The sequence below is a fragment of the Dermacentor silvarum genome, chromosome 3 (genome assembly GCF_013339745.2).
Source record: "Dermacentor silvarum isolate Dsil-2018 chromosome 3, BIME_Dsil_1.4, whole genome shotgun sequence".
In the NCBI taxonomy this organism is placed as follows: domain Eukaryota; kingdom Metazoa; phylum Arthropoda; class Arachnida; order Ixodida; family Ixodidae; genus Dermacentor; species Dermacentor silvarum.
The window spans coordinates 65895521-65922493 of record NC_051156.1 but is presented as its reverse complement, the minus strand read 5'-3'; the positions used below and the strand labels follow the sequence as shown (position 1 = coordinate 65922493).

Sequence of the window (26973 nt, the reverse complement as noted above, 5' to 3'; positions counted from 1 at the left end):
TGGTAGGTCTAGCTGGTAGCGGCTAGAACCATGGTGAATGGTCAAGTTGTAGTTCCCGTTTCCAAAGGCGGAAAAGTAATGTTAGGCGTGCTACCTTTCTACGGGATTCTAGGGAGGCAATATTATTTTCACTAATCAATTGAGATGTGGAGTCATAACGTCCCTAACAATTATATATGTAGCGGACGGCAAACCTGTTTATGTTTTCCAATTTGTTTATATTTTTGAGAGGATATTTATATTTGAGAGGATGTTTATATTTTTTGAGAGGATGTTTTTTGTTGGTGATGCGCATAAAAACGGTTTTTTCTTCATTAAATTTCATTTCCCAGGTCTCGCACCAGTCAGAAATCGCAGCAAGACTATTGCTCACGATCTCCTGGTGATTGGAATCTTTGATTTCTTTGTGAAGTAAGCAGTCATCCGCGAACAATTTAATACTCACACTATCGTCTATGCATGTTGTTATGTCATTATTGTATACCAGGAAAAGTAGTGGTCCGAGCACACTTCCCTGCGGAACTCCGGAGTTTACGGGGAGACATCCAGAGTAATGGCCCTCAACATCGACGAATTGTCTGCGCATGCTCAAATATGCACAGATCCAGTTTACAATGTTAGGTGGAAACCCACAGTTGCTTAGTTTTGTTATCAAACCAAAATGAGAGACCCTATCGAAGGCTTTGCTGAAATCGAGGAATATAACATCAACCTGGCCGGCTTTATCAAGAACGGAGGCAAAAGCGTTAACGGTGGAGAAAAGCTGAGTAGTGGTAGAGAGCTCTTTGCGAAAGCCGTGTTGGCACGGGAACAGAATACCACATTTTCAAGAAATTCAAGAAAGCTTGCAAGATGTAACCGTCAGTGATATAGGGCGATAGTTTAATAGTAATGCAAGGTCACCCTTCTTAAGTACAGGCACAACACGAGCGACCCACCAGTCTGATGGAACGATACCACAAGATATGGAGGAGCGGAAAATTACAAGAAGAAAATGTGAAAGCCACTCGGCATAGTCGACGAAGGAAAGCATTCGAAATACCGTCAGGACCACATGTCTTTTTTGTGTTTAGATTTAAGAGCATAGAAAATACACCCTCGTATGTTATAAAATAAATAGCGACACGGACTCATTGTTCTTTTTCTGGTGACCGTTTTTCGCCGGCTACCTACTGTTACAATGTTATCGGTCGGCGCAAAACGCGCCTACGTGTATCACAATTTTCCGGAATGCTGTCGCGAATTCTATATCGAAACAAGATTTCTTAATCGCACAGAGTTCGCGAAGTAAATAGCGATGGATGTATGTACCGTAAAATGCAAATGTTTACGCGACGCAGGAACTGCCCAGAAACTGAATTGTCGCGAAGCGTGGTCACACAGCCTCAAATTAAATGTTCCAGCATGCAGTAGCCTTCGCCATCTACAGAGTGATTCAATAAATAAACTTTTTTAGACGGCTGCATTCTTTACAAGTCAATTAAAAGTGAGAAGGACCAAAAGTGCTTGCAGAACAACCTGAATTCTCTTTCCAATTGGTGCAACACATGGTCGATGGAGTTAAACATTAACAAATCAGTCTCTATGCGAATCTCGAATAAAATTAGCCCTTTTTCTTCTAGGTACACCTTAAATAATAATCCCTTGATCGAAGTCAGTGATTTTAAATATTTGGGGGTCAAGATTACAAATCGACTATCATGGTGTAGCCATATTGACGACGTTTGTTCCTCCACTTCAAGAAAACTAGGATTTCTTAGACATAAACTAAAAAACGCGCCATCTCAGATCAAACTTCTTGCATATAATACTTTCATTCGACCCCGTCTAGAGTACGCATGCATGGCCTGGGACCCATATTTTAAAAAAGGATGTTAATAAACTAGAAATGGTCCAAAGGAACGCAGCAACATTCCTCTATAACGCCTACCACAATCTTGATTCACCTTCATCACTGATGGCTACTAAAAACATTCCACTCTTGAAACAGCGCAGAGTGATCGTGAGGCTCAAGTTTCTTTTCCTGCTCCGAAATCGGCAGTTTAGTATCGATCCCGGTCAATTCATTTCCCCCTCTTCTTTCCGGCAAACCAGACATTGTCACAGGTACTACATTTGATCTTAGCCAAAAGGCCGAGAAGCGATGGCTGCTGAGCACGAGGTCGCGGGATCGAATCCCGGCCACGGCGGCCGCATTTCGATGGGGGCGAAATGCGAAAACAGCCGTGTACTTAGATTTAGGTGCACGTTAAAGAACCCCAGGTGGTCCAAATTTCCGGAGTCCCCCACTACGGCGTGCCTCATAATCAGAACTGGTTTTGGCACGTAAAACCCCATAATTTAATTTTTTAGACGATTGTCACAATCACTATCTGACACCATACTTTGCATATACAAACTTTTTCAAACACTCGTTTTTCCGCGAACCATTAACAAATGGAATGCACTGCCTTCAAATGTTTTTCCAGAACGTGGCTTTCCTGACTTCGAAAAACACATGTATCTTTTCGTCTAAACTACATTGTTGTTATTGCCATATTACATTATGTCAACGCATTATCTAAGTTGTGTTTGCTTTGCCCTTGTGTGCATAAAACTGTTGATTGTGTATAAATTTTGATGTGTTTGCTTTACCGTCGTGTAAATAAAACTGTTAATACATAGTGATGCAAATTCTTCTACACATGTATAGTTAAGCACCTTTTTAAATGCATCCTAGTCTTTCAGTAGCAATGTTTATTCTAACCTGTTGTATAACTTGTTCATTTCATTCACTATGTTCCCTTTTTTGGCCCTCCTGCTTGGTCTTCGGACTGCAGTATGTAATAAATAAAATAAACAAAACATTAGAAGTGTCATGCTTTAACAGTGCAGGAATTCACATTTTCAGGGGAAACCGCATCCCGTAAACTTTTGTGGTTGACTGTACATTACGCAAATTATGCGAGTACCAGCGAAAAGGCTGGAATGCTCGCCGATACTGTTGTGCTCTTAGGGTAACTTGTTTTTATGCGTACAAGCTCACCCTATGCTGAGTCATATTAATTCACGCCTTTGGCAGTACCTTCTTAACCGTCACATCTTCCATAGGTACTGGGTACCGATTGAAGTACCTCTGTCTGAATACCTCTACAATAACAGAACTCCGAATTGGGCGGGTTTTTAGCTCAATATTTCTTGAAACGAACATCGCGAAATAAACAAGGAAGACATGAGTAAGCATATAAGCACGCCCTTACATTTTAGCTTCCTTGCCTATCTCTCCCGTATGAATAGCTCCATTTGGGCACCTCTTAACATAAGCAGTCGTCCACACGCGGAATGAGGCCGACGAATGAAGACGACGCTGGCTGAGTTGTTCTCCGGTAAAATAATCTGTGCTGCAGAGCGACAAGTTCGAGTGACGGTGGTCTGCCTTTATGTAACGCAAGGGTCGAAGAAGACTATCTGTGAGACGGTGCAAGTGCATCGCGTTCTTCGTTATAACAGAAATTCCCGCAGCTGCACGTAACACAACGTTGATGTTTCGAACCAACCGATGTATCAAGCAGGCAGAATAATTGAGCCAATTTATAATAATGGTATCGCGTTGTATACCTCCACTTATTCTCTGTGTTTTCAGTTTCGCCTCTCGCTAAATGCGTTGTGCAGAAATATTTATCCTCTAGTTCCTAGGTAGAAGGAACAATAACCGCATTTTTTTTCTTTTTTTACAGTAGCCGATGTTGAACCTTTATTATTCTCATATTATTGTGCATGATTTCATGTAGCCTTCTGCGACGTTCGATCATACATAATCTATTGATATAGAGTGAGTTTTGTCGAAAAAGCCAAATGCAACGTCGCTGAATGTGCACAGAGCAAGCGCGCGTCCTGTTATTCTTGCCTTTCCAGTGAACGCCCCACTGCATATAGAGTAGAGACGAAATGATGAAATATGAATAAAGGTTAACAGTCGTTCGAGTAATAACAAGCTGCTCGCTGGCCCCGTTTCGGGGGCGTGCAGCAAGGTCGTCCGAAAATTTGTGTTTCTTATCGCTAGACTGCTCATGCTGACTGTTATCGTGAGCCTCGCGCTAAAGCGGAAATGAGTCAAAATTTAACAACCTACTGCAGCTGGCCTACATTCAGTGCCAATAGGCGTAAAAGAAATTCTACAACTAACGGCAACACTGAACTCATTATAAATAGCACATTTATGACTTCAAATCACTGAACTAAATATACCGATGTTCTAATTTATATGTTGGAGTGACCCTACAAGACAAGGTCACGCAACAAAAATAAAAACTTAGCCTAGCAATAGACGTAGCCGTCCCACCTCGCTATAGATAATGACTAGCCTCAACCATGAACTGCGAAATCGCGTTGCCGTTTTCGCAGTTGGTAGACCTTCTAAGATTTGACATCCGCTCAATCTGCTGGCCTGCTCACACACTCCTAAGTTTTCGTACACCTGTGCTGTGGACTTAATAAAAACTGCGCAGCAACAACTCTTTTGTTGAACCACAACGTCTATGCGGTCAAGTAAATGTCTTGTTGCCAGGAACTAACGCTTGTCACTGTCAACATCGCGTGCTCCACCTAGCAGAGCATGTCGCTGGAATTTGAACACAAAGCAATGATACGAAACAAATTCTCACGGCCGACAGTTCCATCGGTGCAGATGCGACTTCCCATCAAGCTGCGTGAAATGAGATCAAAGCGACGCCAGCTGCAGCTGCAATGAACGACTCGCACTTTTCCGCTGCCTCCCAGTCTGGTCCCCAGCGCTTGAATGATTTCCTTCCATGTGCGCACTAAGCCGTTACAGTCATGACGACCGAAAAAAGGTAAGCAAATATGCCTATCTTTCGCGTGTCAGCTTGCTTCATAATTTTACCTTGATCTATACCAATTGCCTCATTCACCGTACACCCATGTGAAGTTTCACATATGCCACGCGATAAGCGAGTTTGCAATCTACAAGCAAGAAATTGGGGCTTGTTAAAGTACTAAGAGTACAAAGATCCGGTTCATTCTTCCTTTCAGGCTTCAGAAATTAGGAATTCATGAATATGTCAGGTTTGTCTGGCTTCAGACAAGTCAGTTTTCCAAGTGTATTCAATAGTAAAGAACCGGCGGTTTCGTTATGTACATGTAGCTCCACAAATAATGCGCATTATAAGTAGATGTAGCCTGTGTTTAGGACAGCCTCCTTTGGGACACATGTATATGGTACAAATTTATTTGAGTGAACTTGCGCTTGCTGTAAACTTGCTCCGTCAGTGAAAACCAACATTCAGATATTCAGGAGAACTTTCATTGCTCGCGAAATCTATTATGAGAAATGTACGTTAAAGATTGGTCAGCGTCAAGGAAATATCCCATGGCGAACTTTCTCCCTGTGTGCCCTAAAACTATGAAAAACACAGTGGCCTTCGAAACGGATAGAACATTTGAATAAATCGTTAAAAACCAAGTAGTGTGTCGTGTCCAAGTAATCAAGAGTCGAATTTCAGTACGTGGTGATGCAAGCTAAATAGAGCTAGTTTTGAAGCGCTGACTTTTAACAGGCCCATTCACTCCCGTTTTGCCGAAACTGTGGCCATTACAGCATAGCACTCTTAAAATGAAATAGAATGCCAAAACGAGTTCTTGAACAAGTAGCCCAAATAATAAAGCAGCTAGCTTGAAAAGTGTGCGACGAAAATAGTTAGCAACATCCCAAAAAGCTGGACAAGAATAAACACAGGACACAATGAAAGTAGGCGTAGTATCAGAATGTTAAACGCGATAACCTGCTGCACTATTCGCGTGTACACATTGTGTGGCTCCCTTTGAAGCATGTATTGACAACCATTTCGCGCATGGTTCTTTAATGTGGGGAATATGAACTACGCTTTAGACCACAAAACAATTCTGGCAGAACCCATCGCGTGATGACTGTCGACATTAAAGGGACCCTGAACCACCCTTCGGGTTTGGTGAAAAATCACAGTCCGCAAATAGCAACGTTGCTGTGAACATCTGAGCCAAATTTTGGAGTCGTGCGCGGCGCGTGGAGCTGAAAGCCTTGCGCGAAGTCACCTTTTCCTCAAACGCTCTCTTTTCACACAAAGTCTTCTACATCCATTTTCAAGTTGCTGGCTGCTTCCATATTTCGTCATTTAGCAGTTACCCATAGACAGCTGGCCCTTAGCTGACTTCATTGAAGATATGTTTAGTAACGGGCTGAAGTTCCATCCGCCGCACAGCCCCCTTAAATCCTTCACGCAGCCTGCACGCGAAGCTAGCCTCCTCAGCGTCGGCTGAACTTGCGAAGTGCGTCTCGTCCAAATAACACTATCGTTTGCACTCCTCGGACTGCACCAGCTCGCCATCACCCCTGACTTTGCTAGCCTGCCGCCCCATCGCCCGCACGACCACCTAACGATTAAGCCCGCCAAAATACCTGAACAATTAAAGCCCCACGGTAAGCCCTATGGCAATCTCGCTATCCGGCTACCTCCGCTAGCTTTCCTTAATATGGTTTAAAACTGCCGCCAAACACTGCTTTTACCACGCCTCACGTGCGCCACAACCCGCTTGCAAAAAGTACAACTATTCGTTAACCTACTAACACCCCACCACAAATTCTAGAAACTAAAAGCGTGAAAAATTATATATATATATATATATATATATATATATCGCTTAACGTAAAAATTCTATCAACCAAATGAGCGAGAAATAAAACAATAAACTTATCCAATTGGTATGCTGCTCCTGCTGCACTGAGATCCACGCGGCACGACCGTTCCGTTCGGCTACAGGGTACTATAGAAGGGGGCACTGGGCTACTCTCCGGCGGAGGCCTCTGGACAGGCTGTGCCCTCTGCCGGCGCCGCCAGGAAGTCCGCGCGTGACCCTTGTCTGCCTGTACCTTGTTTTCAAAATTAGGCTTTATGGTTTTCTTAAAATTAGGCACTGGGAGACATGCGATGACCACGTGTGCAAATAAGTTCTTGCCGTTTGTGGACACTAGAGCAAAATGTTCATGTGTATAGACAACAAGATGATGTTTGTTCGGCATAATATCACTCCACATGGCAGCGATGCATACGTGTGTGGGACACTAAAACTTAAGCAGCATGTGTTTCTGATCACTGGCGCCTACATACCTCCTAGACAACGACGTGACGTCTCCTACCTATCCACTGTGTTGCAAGGTACCCCAGGTCCTCATGTTGTTATTGGAGACTTCAATGCTCACCATCCTTACTGGGGAAGTACCGCAATCAACTATCACGGTAGGAACAAGTGGTTGTGCAGTATACAGTCCCGAAGCAATGGAAACCCAGCCATTTGGTGACCCTTCTAAAGTCAGGAAAAACGCCTTACGAAATGTCATGTTAGCGGCCAGTAGCATTAGCTAGCTGTGTCGGTAAGGTGATGGGACGGATGGCGCTCAGTAGATTAGAATGGTTCATTGAAAAGTAACGAGCTTTATCCGGAAATGATGTCCGAATTTAGACGTGGACGGTCTGCTATAGATGGGGTCATTGATGTCGTGTCCTCGATCGAACACGAAAAAAGGAGGCGCCAACTTGTAGGAGTAGTTTTCTTAGACATGAAAGGTGCTTATGACAATGTCCTGCATCAAGCCATTCTTGATGCCCTCAGTAATTCGGGCATCGGCGCCGTCTCTACATGTGGATTGTAAGTTACCGGGATGGTCGCACAGTCTTCATGTCCATGAATGATGGCGAAACGAAACGACACGTGGTGGCCCGTGGAGCGCCTCAAGGAGGAGTGCTCAGCTCGACTCTTTTCAATGTTGCCCTTATTGTCCTTGCGGAAATAATTCCTGATACAGTACGCATCAGTACCTACGCAGACGACATATGCATATGGGCGTCCGCGGTCACGCGACCACAAATTCGTACAAGATTGCAACGAGCTGTGTCTTTAGCATCTCAGTACCTGCAGAGCCAAAGACTGCAACTGGCCCTAGATAAGTGCGGTGCGATAGCGTTCACGCGGAAGCTTATGTGTCGGTATCTGATTATTATGAATGGCAATGTCATCACAAATGTGACACACCTCAGATGCCTCGGTGTTGTCATTGACCGCGGTGTTTCATGGTCGAAGCGTGCGGCAATGTTATATGAAAAGTTAACTGCACTTGCTCTTCTTCGCTTTCTGGCCGATAAAAGTGGGTTTCATCTGATCATTCACTACTCCGGTTGTACAAGGCTATCTACGTCAGCTACATTCGGTATAGCCTGCCGGTGTTATCAAGTATGAGCACGTGATGTTTGCGTACGCCGGTACGTGCCCAGGCACAGATGCTGAGAACATGTCTAGAGGTTCCACGTTTCACCTCATCTTATGATACAATTGAGGAAGCTGGCGTCACCCCTTTACCTGTCTATCTACGATGCAACCCTCTCCGAGTATTCCTGCGGTTGCTGTGCCGCCGCCGACGTCACCCCTTATCGAAACTTCCCGACATACGGCCCTACTACTCTTTTTCAATAGTCATTAAATGCCAAAATCTGCCATATTATCATACTTTGCCCCTGCTGACCTTCCAAGTATGCATCCATGGGTAATGTCCAAAATACGGGTACGTCTCTCTATTCCCGGAATTCCTAAAAAATCGCGCATACCTACCATGGGCCTCAGACATCTAACACTTGAATATATGTCGAAAGAATATGACTTCTCGGTGAATGTGTATACAGACGGATCAGTGTCGTCGTATGCGTCTGGTTCGACATTTGTGCCGGCGCATCAAGTATTCGATGGTTTCGTCTGGGTAACAAAACGACACCAACATCTATAGAACTAGTGGCAATTAGAGAGGTAATTCACTATATTTCGCGATGACAGCCTCCTAAGGTACGCACAATCTTCAGTGACGCAAAATTGGCTCTGCAGCTACTTAGATTTGTAATGAAAGAAATCTCTTGCAGAGTGTTGGCTCATCAAAGTGCGGAGTTATACAGTCTAGCGGTAAGACAACGGCCACCACATTACATTTCAATGAATTCCGAGTCACTGTGGTGTACACGGCAACAAACTGGTCTATGACGAAGCGAAGAAAGCACTCGAGGAACAAGAGGCACTACTTGAAATTTCTTTTTCAAGAGCGGACGCCAACTGCCTCCTCTCAAGTGTCATCCGACAAACAACCGAAATGCACTGGGACAATTCGAATAATCCTCACAGACGACTGCAAAGATTTGACCCTACCATAAGACTTACGCTACCACCAAGAGCTCATTGCAGCTGTGCCACTCCTCCGCACAGACTCAGGCTGGGAGTGGCGTTTACACCCGGGTACGTGAATCTAATGCGACGCACCGAGTCTCCAGACTGCAGCTCCAGCTCTGCAATGTGAGTGAAACTGTAGGTCATCTGCGGCCCTCAGTACGTGGAAGAGCGACAAAAGTTGAACAATGACCTTCCCCGCCTCGACCGCCCACCGTTGTCGGAGGAAGTTATTTTAGGCCCTTGTCCAGACGGTCAGTCGAGTTTGAAGGCCACCCAGGTGTTACTGGACTTTTAGGGGCGAAGCTCCTTATAGCGGCACCCGTTCGTCCCCGTCGTCGTCGTAGTAGTAGTAGTGTGTAACCAGTCTGAGAAAAATGAGAAAAAAAATTCCGAGGTTGTGTCCGTAGCGCGGAATCGAACCAGGGATCCCTCGCTTCCGAGCGCGCGGCGTTAGCCCACTACGCCACGAAGCGGACATGGACACACGCACCACGATGGCAATAAATACCCAACATTAACGAAAGGCCGCGTTTCTAGCGCGTTTCTAACGCGTTTGTGCTAGCGCGTTACGGCCCGTGTAAGAAGCTGGTGTAAGACGCTGTGGCCTCTCCGCCTTACCTTCAACGCGTTTCGAACGCGCTGCCCAAAGCGGTGGCAAGTCAAGTTCAAGTCGAGGAGCGTTTATGAATACGGGGGGTATACTCTCTCGGCAATCATGTGATGGCGTCGGCAAACGCGGTGCACGTTCCGGCATTTAAAAAGTACGATCCTGGAGTGTATGTTTTGAGTAGATCAAATTGCTTGCTAAATGTTTTACATCCTCCTCCTGTCGTCATCGTCGCCAATCATGCGTCTCTTTCTTCCCTCTCTCTTTCCCTCTTCCTTTCCCTCTTCGCCCAACGCAAAGTAGCTGGCTAAAGGAATGTACCTCAGGCCGACCTTTCTGCATTTCGTATCATTAAACTTCTATCTCTCTCTTTCTCATATGGTCCTTGGAAAACGATTTGGGTGTGGAGAAACTATTCGCAGTAGCCAAAAAAGTGATGTAAAAGGGATCGCTATAAGTCGGCTCGACTGTATAAACCGCCTTTCAGGAACTAAAACGCACAAGTCGAAGTCCCACAAAACGAAAGCATAGGCACGGACCTTTTCCGATATTAAAGGTCTACCGTCAACTACAGCGTCATACGGGAGCTTCTACAGGCCCTTGGAAACGCCCCTCTTGTATTTTGGCTAACATAATCACCGTTAAATACGCAAAACCGAGAGACAGGCTCACTTATACAGCAGCCTGTGGAAGGCAGTAGGAAAAACGTTACATGAAACGCTAGAGCACATTATGGACAACGCATTATATAAGTCGCTGTTGCAGTATCTCTATGAAACGGGCCTGCATGCTTATATTTTCATTTATTTTATTCATTTGGATAATACTGCACGCCATAAGGAGGCCCTAGCAGGAGTCGATATAGATACATTCAAGTAATACAATTGTACATACAATACAGATGCATCAATATAATTACGGCAAGTACTACAACAACAACAAAAACAAATAAGGTAGTATGGTCGATAACAAAAACGAACTAAAAGAGGGTGCCTTTACAAACCTATCAGCTCTACAATAAAGGACCGAATTGTTAGGTTATAGGTATACAATCAGGCTAGTAAAAGGAATACCAAATACTGTACCACAAAGAAGGCAACAACATCCAAATGACAAATGAGCAAATGATGACGGATATGTATAAGGTAACAAGGTACCAACAAAGCAGAAGGCTACCAACGTAAGGTACAACAAAGCAAAAACAAACCCGCCGTGGTTGCAAAGTGGCTATGGTGTTGGGCTGCGGAGCACGAGGTCGCGGGATCGAATCCTGGCCCCGGCGGCCACATTTCGATGCGGGCGACATGCGAAAACACCCATGTACTTAGGTTTGGGTGCACTTTAAAGAACCCCAGTAAGTCCAAATTTCTGGAGTCCCCCACTACGGCGTGCCTCATAATCAGATCGTGGTTTTGGCACGTAAAACCCCATAATTTATTTTTAAAGAAAAAGAACCACTACGTCGTAACCATTTGCTCAATTATATCAGTGCTGTGTAACCGCACCGATGGAAGAACATGCCACTCATTTACCGTGCGTAGAAAAAAAGAAAATATGAACGTATTAGTTCTGACGCTGAAACGGGTAAGGGACTCAGCGTGGCGATGCCTTGTTTCTCAGGTAAGAGGGGCGATATGTAATCCTCTGGATTTAAAGCTAGTTTCCTGTGCTTGAGCTGAAAAAGAAACTTTAATCCCTGAATCTTGCGCCGAAGCTGCAATGTTTGCATGCCATGTTGACGCATTAAGTTGGTCGGGAAGTCTGTCCGTTGATACTTTGAATAGATAAACCGGATAGCTTTCCGCTGGATCCTCTCGAGAGCATCGATGTTAACCTTCGTATGCGGATCCCAAATTGACCCCATTATGATGTTATGCCGGGTGGCAAACCAAACGAAAAAAATAACACTCCACAGATGTAAACAAACATTCCAGCCATGAGTTTAATGTGCTATAAGCACCCCACTACCTCCAATTTCCGGCGCTCCGCTCAGCCTTATAGGCAGCGCTTACGTAACCACCCTCTTCTGATAGGGGCCGTTTCTCAGAGCTCTCTGCGGCGTGCTCCTACAAAAGAACTAGATTTCGAAGAAACAAAAGCATGTCATGTCCCTTTTCTGCACCCGTAGTTTGCGACTGGTGAAAAGTAACAATTTATCCCTATTTTCTGCCATATAGCCGAGTAGCTATTGAAGGATAGTGGAGTACCTAGGGCACATCACCTGCTAAAACTCTCATATAGGCTACTTTGTTATTTCACTGTAAACAAAAATAAGCCTATGTGGGAGTTTGCGTAGCTGATGTGGCCTAAAAACTCCCGATCCTTTAATGTTTACACTGATGTATGGGAGCAATATAACGATATTCCGGTCGCTACCTGCGGGATTATAAAAGTGACATACCATCAGTTTACGTTGTCTTTAAAAACTTGTTCTTTTGTGGGAATCGCACAAAGGGAGTTTTGAAACCGTCACCAACCACGTGGCCTCAGAGATTGCACGCGCCTAAAAGCGTGCGATCTCGGAGGTCATGCCTGCCGAAACCAGTTAGTTGCGTGGCCGATTCCCATACGGCCATGAGCAGCGCCGGCACTTAGCGAGTCGCCGGTGCTTATGGCAAATGGTTTCTTTACATTTGTGAAGTGCATTGAACGCCATCGCCCTGTAGGTCTTTTTTTTTTGCCTACTGCCTTCGAGAAAGTGTTTTAGTTGTTGCTACAGCGCTCTCTATGTCAGCGTTGTATATGTTGGCTGTGATAATTGTGGTCACAAATATGACCGCAAGAGCAGCGCTCTCAAATGCTGGAAAATGCCTAAGTATGACGCCGAAGCTGTTGGCCGATTTACGATGGCGGCACAGGTTTGTGATAGTGCTTTGGCTTCGCACGACATTGACTTGTGTATTTCTGTACGTGAAATGTGGCTTCTATATCAGTGTAGGCATGCTAACAGCGTCCGGTGTGTTGTTTTAAAAGTGCCGCGTAGCTATGACAACAGCAGCCACTGCTCGAGCGTCGGCGTCTTATTGTCGCACATGCATGCCAACTTCGGATTTCGTTATGGTGCTTGGTTACACGTCACAAAAGCCAGAGGACAAGCAACCGTTTTAAGCGAAGCTTTACAGGTTCATAAGCGTCGGCGGTGGTGGTGGTGTCACGCTGAAAAGTGGGCCGATCCTGGTGATAGTGCAGAAAGCGGCCAAGCTTAATGGCACCTACCAGGGACATAAAAGAAAGAGAGAAAGAGAGAGAGAAAGAAAGAGGGACAGAAAAAGAGAAATAAATGGAGAAAGAGAGAGATAGAAACAAAGAGAGATATAAAGATAGAAAAGAGAATTAAAGAGAAAAGAGAGAGATAGAAAGAAAGAGAGATAGAAAGAAAGAAGAAGAGAGAGAGAGAAAAACAGAAAGAGAGAGAAAGAAAGAAAGAAAGAAGGTAGAAAATCACCAGCCCTTGCCCTGTCAAAAAAGTAAGGGTAAGCGAAGGTTGTCGTGTGTTTACTTGACCTACTACTTTCCCTTGCCCTTTCCTACTACTTTTCGTTCTCTTTCCTTCTACTTTTGTTTCCCTTCCGTGCAACTTTTCCTTCGGTTGCGTTGTACGTTTCCTTCCCTCAATGCATACATTTAATAAACGTTTTTGTATTATTACCGTGACACGCCGTGAACTTTACGTTACCCTGACGAAGGTCAGATACACACACAACAAGCTTCGCTTACCCCCATTTTCTGGACAGGGGAAGGGCTGGTGATTTTTTGTGTATATGTGTACGAGTTTCTCACTCAAGAAAAAACGGGAGGACGCTCTGTAAATAAAACTTCTTGATGAACGATACGAACCTGGTGGTTAGCGCAGTTATGTATAGATCACGTCGTTGCTATATATGGAAGGTCGTTCAACGTTCTGCTCTAGCACAGGCACCTGATTTACTAGAGCACGGGCCGACTCCGAGTGTGGGGATTCCTTTGACAGATCGGTAATGTAGCTCCGTTTCCAAACCTAGAGGCAATGCTTGGGCGCTGAGCAAGCAGTGCGGTTCAAAAAACGTACCGCTGCGCACTTTATCGGTGTTACGTGGGTGGCTAAGTGCCATGCCCAGATGGAATAAATCCTTCAAATACTACGACTACTTCGCACGAAGTTAATTCTGTTTTTTTTTTTTTTTTTGCTCTCTGAAACTGGTGCAGCGTTTTATGGCTGTGAATGCTCGCTGTGTGCGAAGTCGCTTCGGCACCCGTAGAATCGCATGCTAATTTTGAAACATTGTCATTACATTCGTTTCCTTGTTATCTTGAATTGACAGTTTTGCTTTTATTGACGTCCTCCGTTGGCTATTGACTAGGCACTACGAGGCTTACAGACTCGTGGCGATATAAATTGATACACTTGATTGTGGTAGTGCGTCGCGTGTGTGTCGGACGTCTTTCAGATGTCTGCATTTGGCGTTTGTAGAAAATTTATACATGTGATGGTTTGCCCTCTGTCATTGACTTGTTTCACGGAATTAAAGAGCTTCACTCAAGGTGCCGTGATACCTCATTGTTCTTTATTCCCGCAGGAAAATGCGGACGTTCACGGTAATTTCTTATTGTTATGAAGAAAATTTTATGCCGACCTTTTAAATTGTTGCACACAAACCTAAACGATTACGACGGGGAAATGAATGCTGCATTAAAGTGATTAACTGTAGTTGAACCATCAGCTTCTCGCACTCAGGGTACTACTTGTATAAGGAGAACACGGTAACTTCATGCAGCATTAGATATAAAATGTTCACATTATCTCTAACGCAAAAGGAAAGCGGCGTACAGAGCTTTTCCTGAAGCGTCGTCGTGAGCCCGACAATCACAGAGCGGGGATTTTAGCGGAGTGAAACAACGAACGCTCATCCGTAGCAATACCGGTTGAACGTTGCCACATCCACCACCGTAAGAACGGGGGCGTCGTCCTCCTTGTTTTTTTTTTCCTTGTTTTTTGCAGTGTTTAAAACAAGTTCGCGAGAAACATCAGCACGACAGAAAGCCTACGAACCCAAGCATTTCGGAGATAGTTGAGGCTTTTACGATCTGTTCATTTTTTTATATCCGTTGTCTACTATATGCACTAAATATTAGCTGAGTTCGCACCACGTGCAGCAACTTTTATGGTTGTACCTTGACTCACTATCCGCCTGGTCGCAGCTTTCCATTATTTCATGTGTATTTTCCCCGCATTTCAAGGCTAAAAGGTCCTTTATTTCCTTTGTGAGATAGGAAAATCCTCCTTTCAAACATGAACAAATGTATTCCCAAAGCGTTTCCCATGTACCGAAAAATATGTTCACATGATTTTATACTACTTATGCTGCTTCCTACCCTTTCGAGATAATCTCACCGCTATCCAATGAGCAGCTGCACGCTGACGCCAAAACGCCGCGCTCCCATAACTCAGGGAAATCATGCCACAAGACATACATACAATTCGCTGCGCCTCTCGCTATAAGGTAGAGCACGTCGCGCCTTGTGATTCGACATGCTTTTGTGTTGAATAAAACTTCCATTCGCTGTACGGGACGCTTTCGTCACTGAAACCTGCAGCGAGTTTCTCTTCTTAAAGTGCCACTTTGCCTTGATGGGTTATGAAAGTGTCGCTTTCACCGATTCCCACAGGGCGTATGACGTGCAGAACTTTCGAAAGGAAAATAGCTTTCAGAGCACTACAGTTTCAAGCGCTTCCCTAAAAGCTTATCTAAGCGCAAATTAAGGCACATTCGACTAGCATGCACCCAACAGACACGATTGAGTCCCACATGTGCTCTTCTGCGGCTGTCAGTCTTAATAAGAAAAGTAGAAAAATCACGAACAGTGCCCTAATGAAATGTTTCTTTTCTAAGTTTCATACAAAAAGCTTGTGCGGCCTTTACGCTTTCAAAGCTTGTATTATTTTAGTCTAGCTCGCAATCCGTAAATGAGCAGGTATACGTCCACTCCACATAAGTACCTTTCAAGGATCATACACAGCCGCGTTAAATTAAATATATCACCAAGGTTGTGTTTTTCATACCCGAGCATGCCGATTCCAAACAGACACTGATGGCACAAAATTGTGAAGATCTAGTAGCGGCCACGTTTTCTTAAAGAAAATTACCCCTTTAACAAAGGATCCTCGAGCCAACTTTGCCTGAACATTTCTAGAATTTATTTTACCCGGATTTCGGTTCAAGCCACTACGCGCGCCTGAGACAATGTCCGTCTTTGCAACAATCCTCGTAGCCTGCTCGCACACGCGTGATCAAAGCTGGCACCAAGCAAGCAGGACGCTTGTATTTCTCAACTATGCATGTAGGAGGTCTGTATGGAGGTTTAGGCATGTCGGACAGATCAGAATTCATTGGGCCAGTTACAAATGTAAATATTACTGCCACTGTAGGTACACTGCATCAAAAAAGAAGAAAACAACATTTTCGATATCAAAAAGTACCAAAAATAAGTTTCCCTTTTTTTCCTCAGACTATATTTTTCCGACAACATTGAACGTTTCCCATGAAATAAGAACGCTGCCTGATCCTGTACGCAGAGTACTTACCACGACATCTGTATGCAGACTGCTTGCCTCTACGTCTCATCGAAACGGGCAGGCAAAAGTGTTTTACTGACAGATGCTCTTTTTATCAGAGACCTGTCAAACAGATCCACATAAATACCATATGTTCCTGTCTACTCCACAGTTTCTTTTTTTTAACGGAAGGTTCTTATGTCACTATTCTGGCCGCTATTAAAAAGGTTGGCTATGAGCCAGAGACGAAATCTGTAACATTTTAATTATTTCTCCGGTATGCTCAGACTTGTCTAGATGTAGAATTTGCTTCAATCAATGCACAACTATATATGCGGTCGCTACTCAAGGCGCATCCTCATCAACAATCACACAAAGTTCTGATGCTCTGATTGACGTTTGCCTTATTTTTACGCTTGTCTGTCTTTTACAAAAACGTTGCAGCTTTGCCGATATTGCAGACAAGTGATAGAGACACTTTAACTGGCGCAATATTATGGGCTCTAAGTCTTGCACTGTTTCGAGCAGCATTGGTTCGTATAAAATATTGGGCTACAACCCAACTCACAATGACTGTCGACGGTAATCCGTTTAGCATTGAGGAAATATGCGACACAAGGTATTGCCGCCATCGAAACGACTTATGTATGAGGTGTACGCTGCAGTGGGATTCCTTTGTCGCGCTATCCAGAGAACAATCGGCGCCATCTAGTGCCGCCGCGGCGAAGCTCGCAGCTGGCCTCCGAAATGAGTGGCGAGGAACACGTCTTGCCGCTGCCGGGCTCCTCTCTCTCGCTTCTTTCTGCACACGCTGCGCCATCTAGTGCCACTGCAGAGCAGTCCGCGCGTGGCCTTTGAGACTAGAAGCGTGGCGCGCCAGTGCCGGCGCACGCTGACAATTGTTGCCTCGCTAGCCGCACACTCAGTCACACAGACTCAGCGACCCAAGTTGGCGAGACAGTAATTGAAGGGCATTGAAGAGCGGCACATACAAGCGCATTCATGGTGCAGCCTGCTAAAGCGTATGTTTGTTGTTCTCGAGGAATCCTTGTGACGTGGGTTCGATTCCGCTGAGCATCAGGAAAATTGAAAGGGACAGTAAAGAGAAAATTGATTTCTTCGGCGTCAGTAAATTATCCTTCCACAATATCAAAAAGACCACTGTTACCCAGATAGGGTCCTTTGGTAAGCCAGAAAATGCGCAATAGCGAAAGACGGCTGGTCATGCCTCCTTCAAGTTCCCACACTAGCTCGCTGTGACGTCATGGATTTTGACAGCGTCTTCTAGGGTATAGTCAATTCCTTAGCGGTAAAGGCTGAAGGGGCCAACTATTGACCATGGCGAGTTTCGAGAACTTTTGCTGGGCCAATGCGACCGAAATACGAAAAATTATCTTGAAATCCGTGACGTCACAGCGACGTACCAGCGTTGGTGTTTCGGCGCGAAATTCACAAACTGAAACTTCGATCTTCGTTTCATCTTCTAATAATCAACCTATTGTTTCGAAGTTAACGACAACACAGCTTTCAAAGAACGCTTTATCCGTCTAAACTGATTTAGTGTTTTGCTTTAGTGTCCCTCTAATGCAGTAGATCTTCGTACTTGTAGAGTAGCACATCCCCAGCGGCCCATACCTAGGTACCCAAGTTGGCCTCAACAACGTTCGACGTTTATTGAAGAGTGGCACACAACTACTAGTGTGTGCCGCTCAATGACACCCAGTGATGCAAGTTGGCATCAAAGAGGTTCATTGAATGCCGTGATACTGGCCGAGTGGCGCATACCCAGTGCTCCAAGTCGACGTCATAGAGGTTCGTTAAAGAGCAGAACATATTTGCACATTATTATAAACTCCGTGACCCAAGCTGATTCGACGGTTGGTTTCGAACACCGTTCCCTCAGCACATGAGCTCGATCCGCTGCCCGTTGTACCACAGACTTATCAGTGAACCATGTAGACAGAAAAGCACATAGATAGATAGATAGATAGATAGATAGATAGATAGATAGATAGATAGATAGATAGATAGATAGATAGATAGATAGATAGATAGATAGATAGATAGCACCCAGGAAGTTCCTGAAGTACCTTAAGAATGCTAGCGCATTAAAAAGAGCGGAAATGCTGTTCATGAGCTCAGTTGGGAAAGCCTGGCGACCCGTTGGAATAAGCTGTACACGATGAAGATGACCTAAACGGACGGAATAATCCTTGGACATACCCACAGCATGTGGTGCCTCTTGCGCTGGCGAAGAACAGGATGGGTCGGTCGAAAAGTCGTCAGTACATCCCCACTCTGTGCGGATGGATGGGGTGACGGCCGCACTCACGCGAACCTTTCGGATCGAAACCTTCTATTCTGACCTACCGGGTGAAGCCACCCGGGAAGTCAGAACCGCCCGGAGGTATTATACCTTGCGTGGTGCGTTGAAATATCTATTCGCGAATGTCAATTCTTTAAACGCATGGAAGCTTGAGCAAACGCTGTAAATACAAAACCGTCAGAGGAAGAAAGGCGATATCTCCAGCAGCATATGCGAGTACTCTAGGTCGTCCAATCCATCAGACTCTGGCACGTCATAGACAAGCTGGCGGACAGCGTTGAACGTCCGTCACTGCAGTAACTGAGTGGTCTACGCGATTGAGGGAGCGAACAGCTTGCGTTGAGTTAGAGTTCAGAATGATGCGTGGAGATAGGTGCACCTTCACGAGAAGCAAAAGAGTGGTCAGTCCATAGCACAGAGCAACTAACTCTGCCAGTAGCGACATAAGCGACCAATGTACAGGAGCACGTCTGGTTCACAGCTGGGCTACAGCGCACAACAAGGCATTAGACCGATTTAGCAGAGTGTTCACAGTCCGCTCCGCTCGGCGTATCCTAACGATTTGCGTACAGCCGCTCAGCGGAACGCTAGCGGGAACGCTAATGTGCCGGCGCACAACGCTCACATCGGCAGCGGAACGAACTTCAACGAAGAACGCTGCCCTCTCTCTGTTACGAAGCCGTTTGAGCGGAGCGTTAGGGTGCGTCCACTGCTTGCTTTGTCGTTTTACAGCCACGCTGAGAGGGCTTGGTCAGCGTCTTGGCAAGACGCGCGTGTCAAATAAGCGAAATCAACGCAGTTCACGGAGCCAGCTTAGTGCGTGAAGCGTTAGTGGAGCGGAGCGTAAGCAACGCACTGCTATACGTGTCTATTGTGAAGCATTGCTAAACCTAATCTGTCATGCACGTAGGCACTTATATTTAATTCCTTGGCCCCTGTCCAATTGCACAGAGACATAAAGGGCCAGAACTGGGTCCGGTTCCGTCACTTTGAAATGTGGCCGTTCGTTGTCAGTAACGAGTATAGTATTCAGTCACGTCTCTAGTCCAATCGTATTCGTTGGCTGAGGTGGAGCTTCCTGGATGTTGAAAAGTTCCAAATACGACTTCTCTTTCTTCCTCTTTTCTATGGTGCTTTTTCACTCCTTAACGCTGGCTTCTTATTAATTCATTCGCCTTCATGCTCAGTTATCAAATGAAACCAGACTGGAATAGCTTAATGTTATTGCATCCCTCGTCTTCAGGTGCATAGTGTGCAATAAGCAAGGGGAAGAAATGAGGGAGACGGGGATACAAGCAAGTAGCGCCGACTTTCAACTGATTATTTACTGAGGCAAACCGTATCACATACAGAGTTATAGCTGCTCATGCCCACTTAATTCACATTTCATGAGATGACGAATCAAAGTTCTTTTTTTCGCTGATACCTCAACTGATCATTTACACATAGCATTCATCAAGCGTATCTATCAATTCCGTCTCTATAATCTTTTTGATTAGCTGGTTACGGGTTTTCCCGAAAATCATGATCCATTCGAAAAATAGTCGACAGCCTCACACTCCGCAATGCAGGAAAAAGCCTCCAATGTTCTTACCAAGGTGGTTGCGATGCTGTTCATTTACGCATCTACCTGTTTGGACCGCATAGTCACGACCACACGATAACGCTATGCATTAAGTGGCCTGCTCTGCAAAGCGAACAAATATGGTCTTGGGAGTTTTTTCACAATTGCGATCGACTGCAAAAAAAAGGGCCTAGTGACGGCCCAGCCCTCGTAGCTGATTCGGCGCAGAGCACACCAACTTCACGATAGAGTTTGTCGTAGCTTCTGTCAAAGTGTGATAGACGCGGTACATGTAAGGTATCAAAGCCAATTTTTGTTTCTCCGTGGCTACAGGCGAAGCGCCAGGACGTTTTTTTCATTCTCTCCCCGAACCCACTTCTGCTACTGCAAGCAGAACACTCTCGGGATGACGTCCATCCGCTAAGCTGGTCCTTTGTGCTTTGAAATAAACATAAATCAGATGTTAACAAGATTAGAGCAAGTCATTCAAGAAACGCATCATAACAATGCTCTTTTAACTAGTTTTGAGTGGGCCGAGTTGTAAGGCAGCACGGCATTATTGGCACGTGGCTCGTATATCGAGAATATGCCGGGTTACAGTGTAAAAGCAATCGAAAATCCAGGAAGTGAAGACTTCCACCGACAGGCACCTTTCGCGTTTCTTAGAGCAGGCTAACCACCTCTGGACAATTATTTGCATGGTAGTGGTTTAGGGTTAGGTGACGGAAACCAAACGGCAGTCCAGTAAAAACAAAAGGCCAACAAGGTACCTAAGAATCTTGATTACATTTGGCTGGCCCATGCAGGCTACATCCTTTTTCTTTCAGTTTGAGGTGAAAACAATTCGTTGAGGAGCGGTACCATAAAAGAACCGATGCACTCTCTGTGTATTACTCGGCAATTTTTATTCAGTGGGACGGCTGATATAGTTTCATATTCAAAAATATTTTAATCACTTGATGGCTTGACTGGCCTTCTGATTTTTCAGCCATGGCTTTTATGTCATCCTCAAGAATAAAATTATTCACTACAGTTAATGCGGCCTGCAATATTTGGCAAATAGTTTCGATAAAACATGCCTACGTCCAGCTGTACATAATCGCATCATCTGTGGATATAGAGCACTGCATGGAAAATGCTGTGGTAATAATGTCGTTACCGCGATAGACAATGGAGGACTTCGGACGCTTCCATGACGTACTCCCTGCGATTTCTGCATGTTCCGCAGAACCAGCCTCATTTCTTTCCACGGATATTCATCATTAAAAGAATCAGATTAAAGCGTAGCATTCGTCCTCTTCTACGAATGGTAACAAGCCCTTGAGGAACATGAACATGACTTTCTTGAACGTGACTTGAACATGCACGCTTTAGATCTATAAAATAGCTAACGTAAATTTTTCTTTCACCTCCCGTGCTACGATAACGTTTTCAGATCCGTTACAAAGTGCCGTGATGTTATCCCCCCGTTTCGCCTCACATCATGTTTCTCTTTCGCCCACCCTAGAGAGAGAGAGAGAGAAGTTTAATGATACGAAATGCAGAGAGGTCGGCCTGAGGTATATTCCTCTAGCCAGCTGCTCTGCGTTGAGCGAAGGGCAAGAGGGAGCACACACTGTACAACCAAGGAGGGAGCTCCCACCTGCAAGCCCAATTTGGCTCTCGCCACCCAGTTAACCACAAATGCATCTTGCGATGAACCAATTAGGTCGTTATGTTTAATTCTAACATCGACATTTACTAGACGTTACAGATAGCTACGTTTATGTCAGAAAAATTCAAGACATCTAGAGTATGTTGCGTTGACCTAAGAAGAGGGGGCTGGGAGATTTCATCACATAACCTCTAATGCATATTGTAACTTCACATAAAGACCTTTTTCGGTCCCCACAAGACTAGTTGTTCTTCCAGAGGCTTTATTATCCAGTTTCCCTATATGAGAATTATGCTGTCACATTTGTTCAAATTATATGCCGAAACTTTCATGCGCGCAGCTCAAATGTGTACATCTACTTTGCACCATTTTGGGACACAATACAACTTTTAAGCTTTCCTCAATTCAATATGCCGCTATGTTCCTGGTGGTATGCCAAGAACGAGCCAGCGCATGCACGCGATGTATCTTACTTTCCTGTGTGGGCGTTCTGTCCGTTGCATCTGTCACACAGCACCTGCTACGACCGTAATACTCAATGTATCAAACACTCCGCTGAATTCCCTAATATTGGGGCAGTCACGCATCTCCATGACCATCGAAGCACACCACCTATGCAACACAAATTTGACATGTGCGCACTATATGGGATATTACGTACATTTCAAATATCTAGGTGTTACCAAGAACATCTCATGGTAGGTGCTGAACGTATGTGGTTTTCTGGGAAGTAGCAGGTAAACCGATAATTTAGGAATAGCGAGCAGCGAAGAGCGTAAGCAACTTCAGGCCTTTCAGTGATTATAATCTAGACAGGGGACTGGTATTTGGTTGTATTAGCGTTCAGCAAAAGAGTAGAAACAGCCAATGTGACTGTTGTGCAAGTGGTGTGTGCTGGCTATCTAATATGAGATTTACGCACGCGTCCTACAGATTTTACCCACCTTAATAAATAAACGGAACGCTTCTGTAAATAAATGCCGAAGTAGTTGTTTTTAAAGTGCACGCCTATCTGTGGTGAAAAAGCCGCTCTATCCTAAAAATTTTGACGCCACCGTTTTCATACCTGCTGGAATGAAAACAATAGAAATGCGACTTATTTTCCATCTCCAAAACAAACTTCGAAAGTTGTTCGCGTACAGCACATGCGGAGTCTGTAAGAACACGCCAACATTTATTTTCACAACGTCGCAATGGGTACAATAGAGAATGCTTAGAGTGTGTATTCGGTACCATTATGTCGTTCTCTGAAATTACGGCAAACCTCTCCAGGATGCAATAAATACATATCTACCTCTATTATGGTTACATACAAGGTGCCAAGAGAAAGGAAGCGTTGGCGTGGACGACAGAGAAGTAGCTGGAGTTATGAAATTGGGAAATTATAAAATAGTCTGTACTGCAGTTGACATAAAAAGGCTGCTGCTGGTTCTGCTGCTGATGATAATAATGAAAACACTACCCGTATACTCGCTTTTAGAACTTCACTTTTTATATAAGTTACCTAAATATCCGGTTTAAACAGGGTGTTTCAGCGAACATTTTCAAAAATTTTTAAAGGTTGCCTGTGGCAGATAGCACAATTCAAGTTCATGAGCTGGCCTACTCGAATAGACGGACATTACTTGCGCAAAAAATTTAAATGCATAATCGACTAATCAATAAAAATTCAATAATTATATCTTTAACTAATTACCTTATGGCCAATATTGCAATTTACAAATTCTAGCCGTGGAGTTTTCAAGGCGGATCCACCTGGAACGAAATCTCAGGATGACACCAGTTTCGAGATATTAATTCCCAAACTTTGCAGAGAAATTCATTGGCGTTCCAGTTACTTTCTTACAAAAACGCCGTTTTATGCATTCAAGCGCAAAAGTAACTGGAAGGCCAATGCATTTCTCCGCAAAGTTCGGGAATTAATATCTCGAAACTGGTTTATGAGAATTCGTTCCAAGTGGATCCGCCTTACGAACTCCTGGCTATAATTTGTACATTGTAATATGGGCCAATTAGTTGAAAACTTTATCAGTGAATTTTATTAATTAGTTGATTGTGCATTTCAATTTATGTGAAAGTAATGTCCGCCTCTTCGAGTAAACCAGCTCATGAACTAGAATTGTGCAATCTGCTGCAGGCAACCTTTAAATAAGTCTTCACTGAAACAACCGGTATTACGAGCAGCAGGGTATGAGACCGGGCTGATTGCCGTTCCATCTGGTTATACGTACACAGCGCGGAGCCAGAGAAAGGACGCGAAAGCTGGGACGCAGACAAGCGCTGGCAAAGCGCTTGCCTGCCTCTCCCCCCTTTCTTTCTTTCGTTGCCTAGCTACACGCCGTGTAACCAGGTATATTGCAAATAGTCACATTGTGCTTTTTTCTAGCTCCTAGAATTTGCATCTCTTAAGCCTGGACAAATTGGATACCTTTTCGAATGTTGTGTTTGCAGGTCGAGCAATATTTTCAACATGTTCTCAGCAAGCGAAGAACGAAGAAGGTCCAGTGCCGTCAGGCGGCAGTCACGGAATGTCCAAAGAAAGGAGATCGATAAAAACTGGGGCATTGCAGCAGCGGCAGCTATCGCATCCTTCTTCAACATGGCGACGCAGATAAACTCAGGCTTCTACTTCGTGGCAATCATGGACACTTTCGCCGTCGACTTCACGGATGCTTCCTGGCCAGGGAGCGTCTTCACAATAATGATATACTCAGGAAGTGAGTAACAGCTGCGTTATTCGCGACGCAAATGACTGGCCATTCACTGTCCGCCTTTCTCAGCTACTTCGTATGCTACAATTTAGGTGAGAACTCTCGACACCACCGGATGTCGGTGCCTATAGGTAGACCCCGGATGACCGCAAGGAAAAAAATACAACAGGAGGAGTGTTCTTGACTTCCCTGACGGGTTCAAAATATTTAGTGTGCCGAGCATCGCATTTACCTTTAGCAGCTTTCAAGCTATGCCTTCATATAACGAAGCGTCAATGACTTTCACAGATGCCTTGGTTTTGGTGCGATAAGTACCAGGCGCTGAGTGTGGCTAATGCCGCAACATCTTTATAAAAAAAGTGTTGGTTCGCAGAAGTAGCTTTTCGCCCTTTTCTGATTACATGCACAATTCTCACAAGATAACAGCGCATATTGATACAACTACTCACCTGTGACTTGTAATTGAATGCGGCAACCTCACACCGAGCGCAATCAAGCTGCGACGAACCGTTCAGTAGTTCTACTGAAAGAAAATATGCAACACTCGTCCTCGTTATTCTGTATTTGTATAATATTCCAGAGAAGGCAGTTTGTGATCTGCACTTGAAACTAAAATCGTAAGCAGCGACTATCAGTCTGCAAGCGCCTTCTCTTTATCGTACAATTCATTGTCATGTACACCACAGTTACATAAAGGCGTTGGGACAATCCGGAAAATCCCCACAGACGCCTCCAAAGACTGGATCCTCACATAACATTTAGGCTGTAACCTAAAATTCAGCGAAGCTGCACATGTATTCTGCACGGACTCAGGCTGGCAGTGGCGTTTACGCGAGCGGCGTGCACTTAAGGCGACGCACTGAGTCTCCTGTGGATGACGTGTGCCATTTGCATGAATCTGTAAACATGTCATATGTGACTGCTCTCAGTACGAGGAAGAGCGACAGAGGTTGACCTCTGTCGACAGAACTGAGCGACAGAACAATTGACCTTTCCTGCAGCGGCAGTCAACCGTCGTCAGGGGAAGTAATATTGTACCGTTGGCATGACTCTAAATCTTGTTTTCAGTCGATCCAGCCCTTACTTGACAATTTAAAAGTACGTATCTGTACTCTAGGATTTTAGTAGACTTGTCTGTTATGTATAATGCGATTGGGATTCTTTGCATACTTCAGAAGTTTTGAGCCTATCTATCTATCTATCCATCTATCTATCCTCCTACGCCGACACAGTGTCCCAAGTTGTCTATCAGCTTGCGCCACTAGGCACGTGCTCGTGGTGACGACGACGTCATGGTCGTTCCATCGTGGTTATTTCAGCTTAGTCATCGGACACTCGTCATGCCTTCTACGCCAAACCAGTGGGACAGTTGTCGAATAACTTGGGCCACTAGGTCTGGGCCTTTTGTCGTGATGTCATCGTGCTTGCTTCATTTTCGTCGTTCCAGTTTCATCTAGCACCTCCCGTTATGCCGTAGTCCGTTATGCCGTAGACCCATCGTCGTCATGTAGGCTTCGTTATGAAAGGAGAATGCTTCGTAATAATCATCGATACGCAATTGCCGTCATACATTCGTCGTCCGATTGTCATCGCACCATTGTCATGCTATCGTCGTCATTGCTTCGGCGTCATACAGTCTTCGTCGTGCCGCCATGCACATGTTACCTTGGCAAGTGAGGGCCATAATTCTTCGCCGACTCCCAAATTCAGCGAAATGAATTGTTTTCTCATTCAAATTAGTTTCTTTTTTCGATTGCCCGATAATTCAGAATATATTGCGACCCCTTTGCAAGTACGAAAATTCAATCGGCGACTGCAAGGTCGAATTACAATACAACGAAGTTTCGATAGCAAGTTGCCGATTTCACCGACTTCGTTATATCGAGGTTTAACTGTAATTGGTAATTCCACATTGTCGCTATATCTCACTGAAACAAATTTCATGAGATTTTATTACATATTCGCTGTTTTCGACCAGAACAAATTCTATGAAATTCTATAACGGAACTGAACAAATTTCAAGAGCGTTTGCCACATAGTCGTTGTGACAGACCAGATCAAATTTCATTGCATTAGCAATTATAGGGGCACTCTAGGCTCGAGCAGCCGCCATTGTCATGCTGCACCGATGACGGCGCATGCGTGGATCGTAGACGATCTCTGGGGACGCGGAGTGCGCGTTTGGCGGCAAATACGGCCAAGCGGAAGTGAATGCATGGTCAAAGTTATGCTCAAATGCTTCGGTTCGGGGAGCAAGGGCAGCATTCTACCGTCCGAATCTGGCATGAACGTAGTGCTCACTCTCCCTATAAGCACACTAGGATTATTGCTGAGCTTGC

At 44.8% G+C, this 26973-nt stretch overlaps 1 protein-coding gene across 1 annotated transcript in view; it reads left to right on the top strand.

The window, feature by feature from the left end:
- The first annotated feature begins 4723 nt into the window (after nt 1-4723).
- Nucleotides 4724-26973, top strand: part of LOC119445478 (monocarboxylate transporter 3-like) — a 117265-nt gene continuing 95015 nt past the window's right edge. The window contains exons 1-2 of the mRNA XM_037709760.2: nt 4724-4832; nt 24375-24640. Of these exons, the coding sequence (XP_037565688.2) occupies nt 4816-4832; nt 24375-24640 (283 nt within the window). The 5' untranslated portion in view covers nt 4724-4815. The remainder of the gene's footprint in view (nt 4833-24374; nt 24641-26973) is intronic.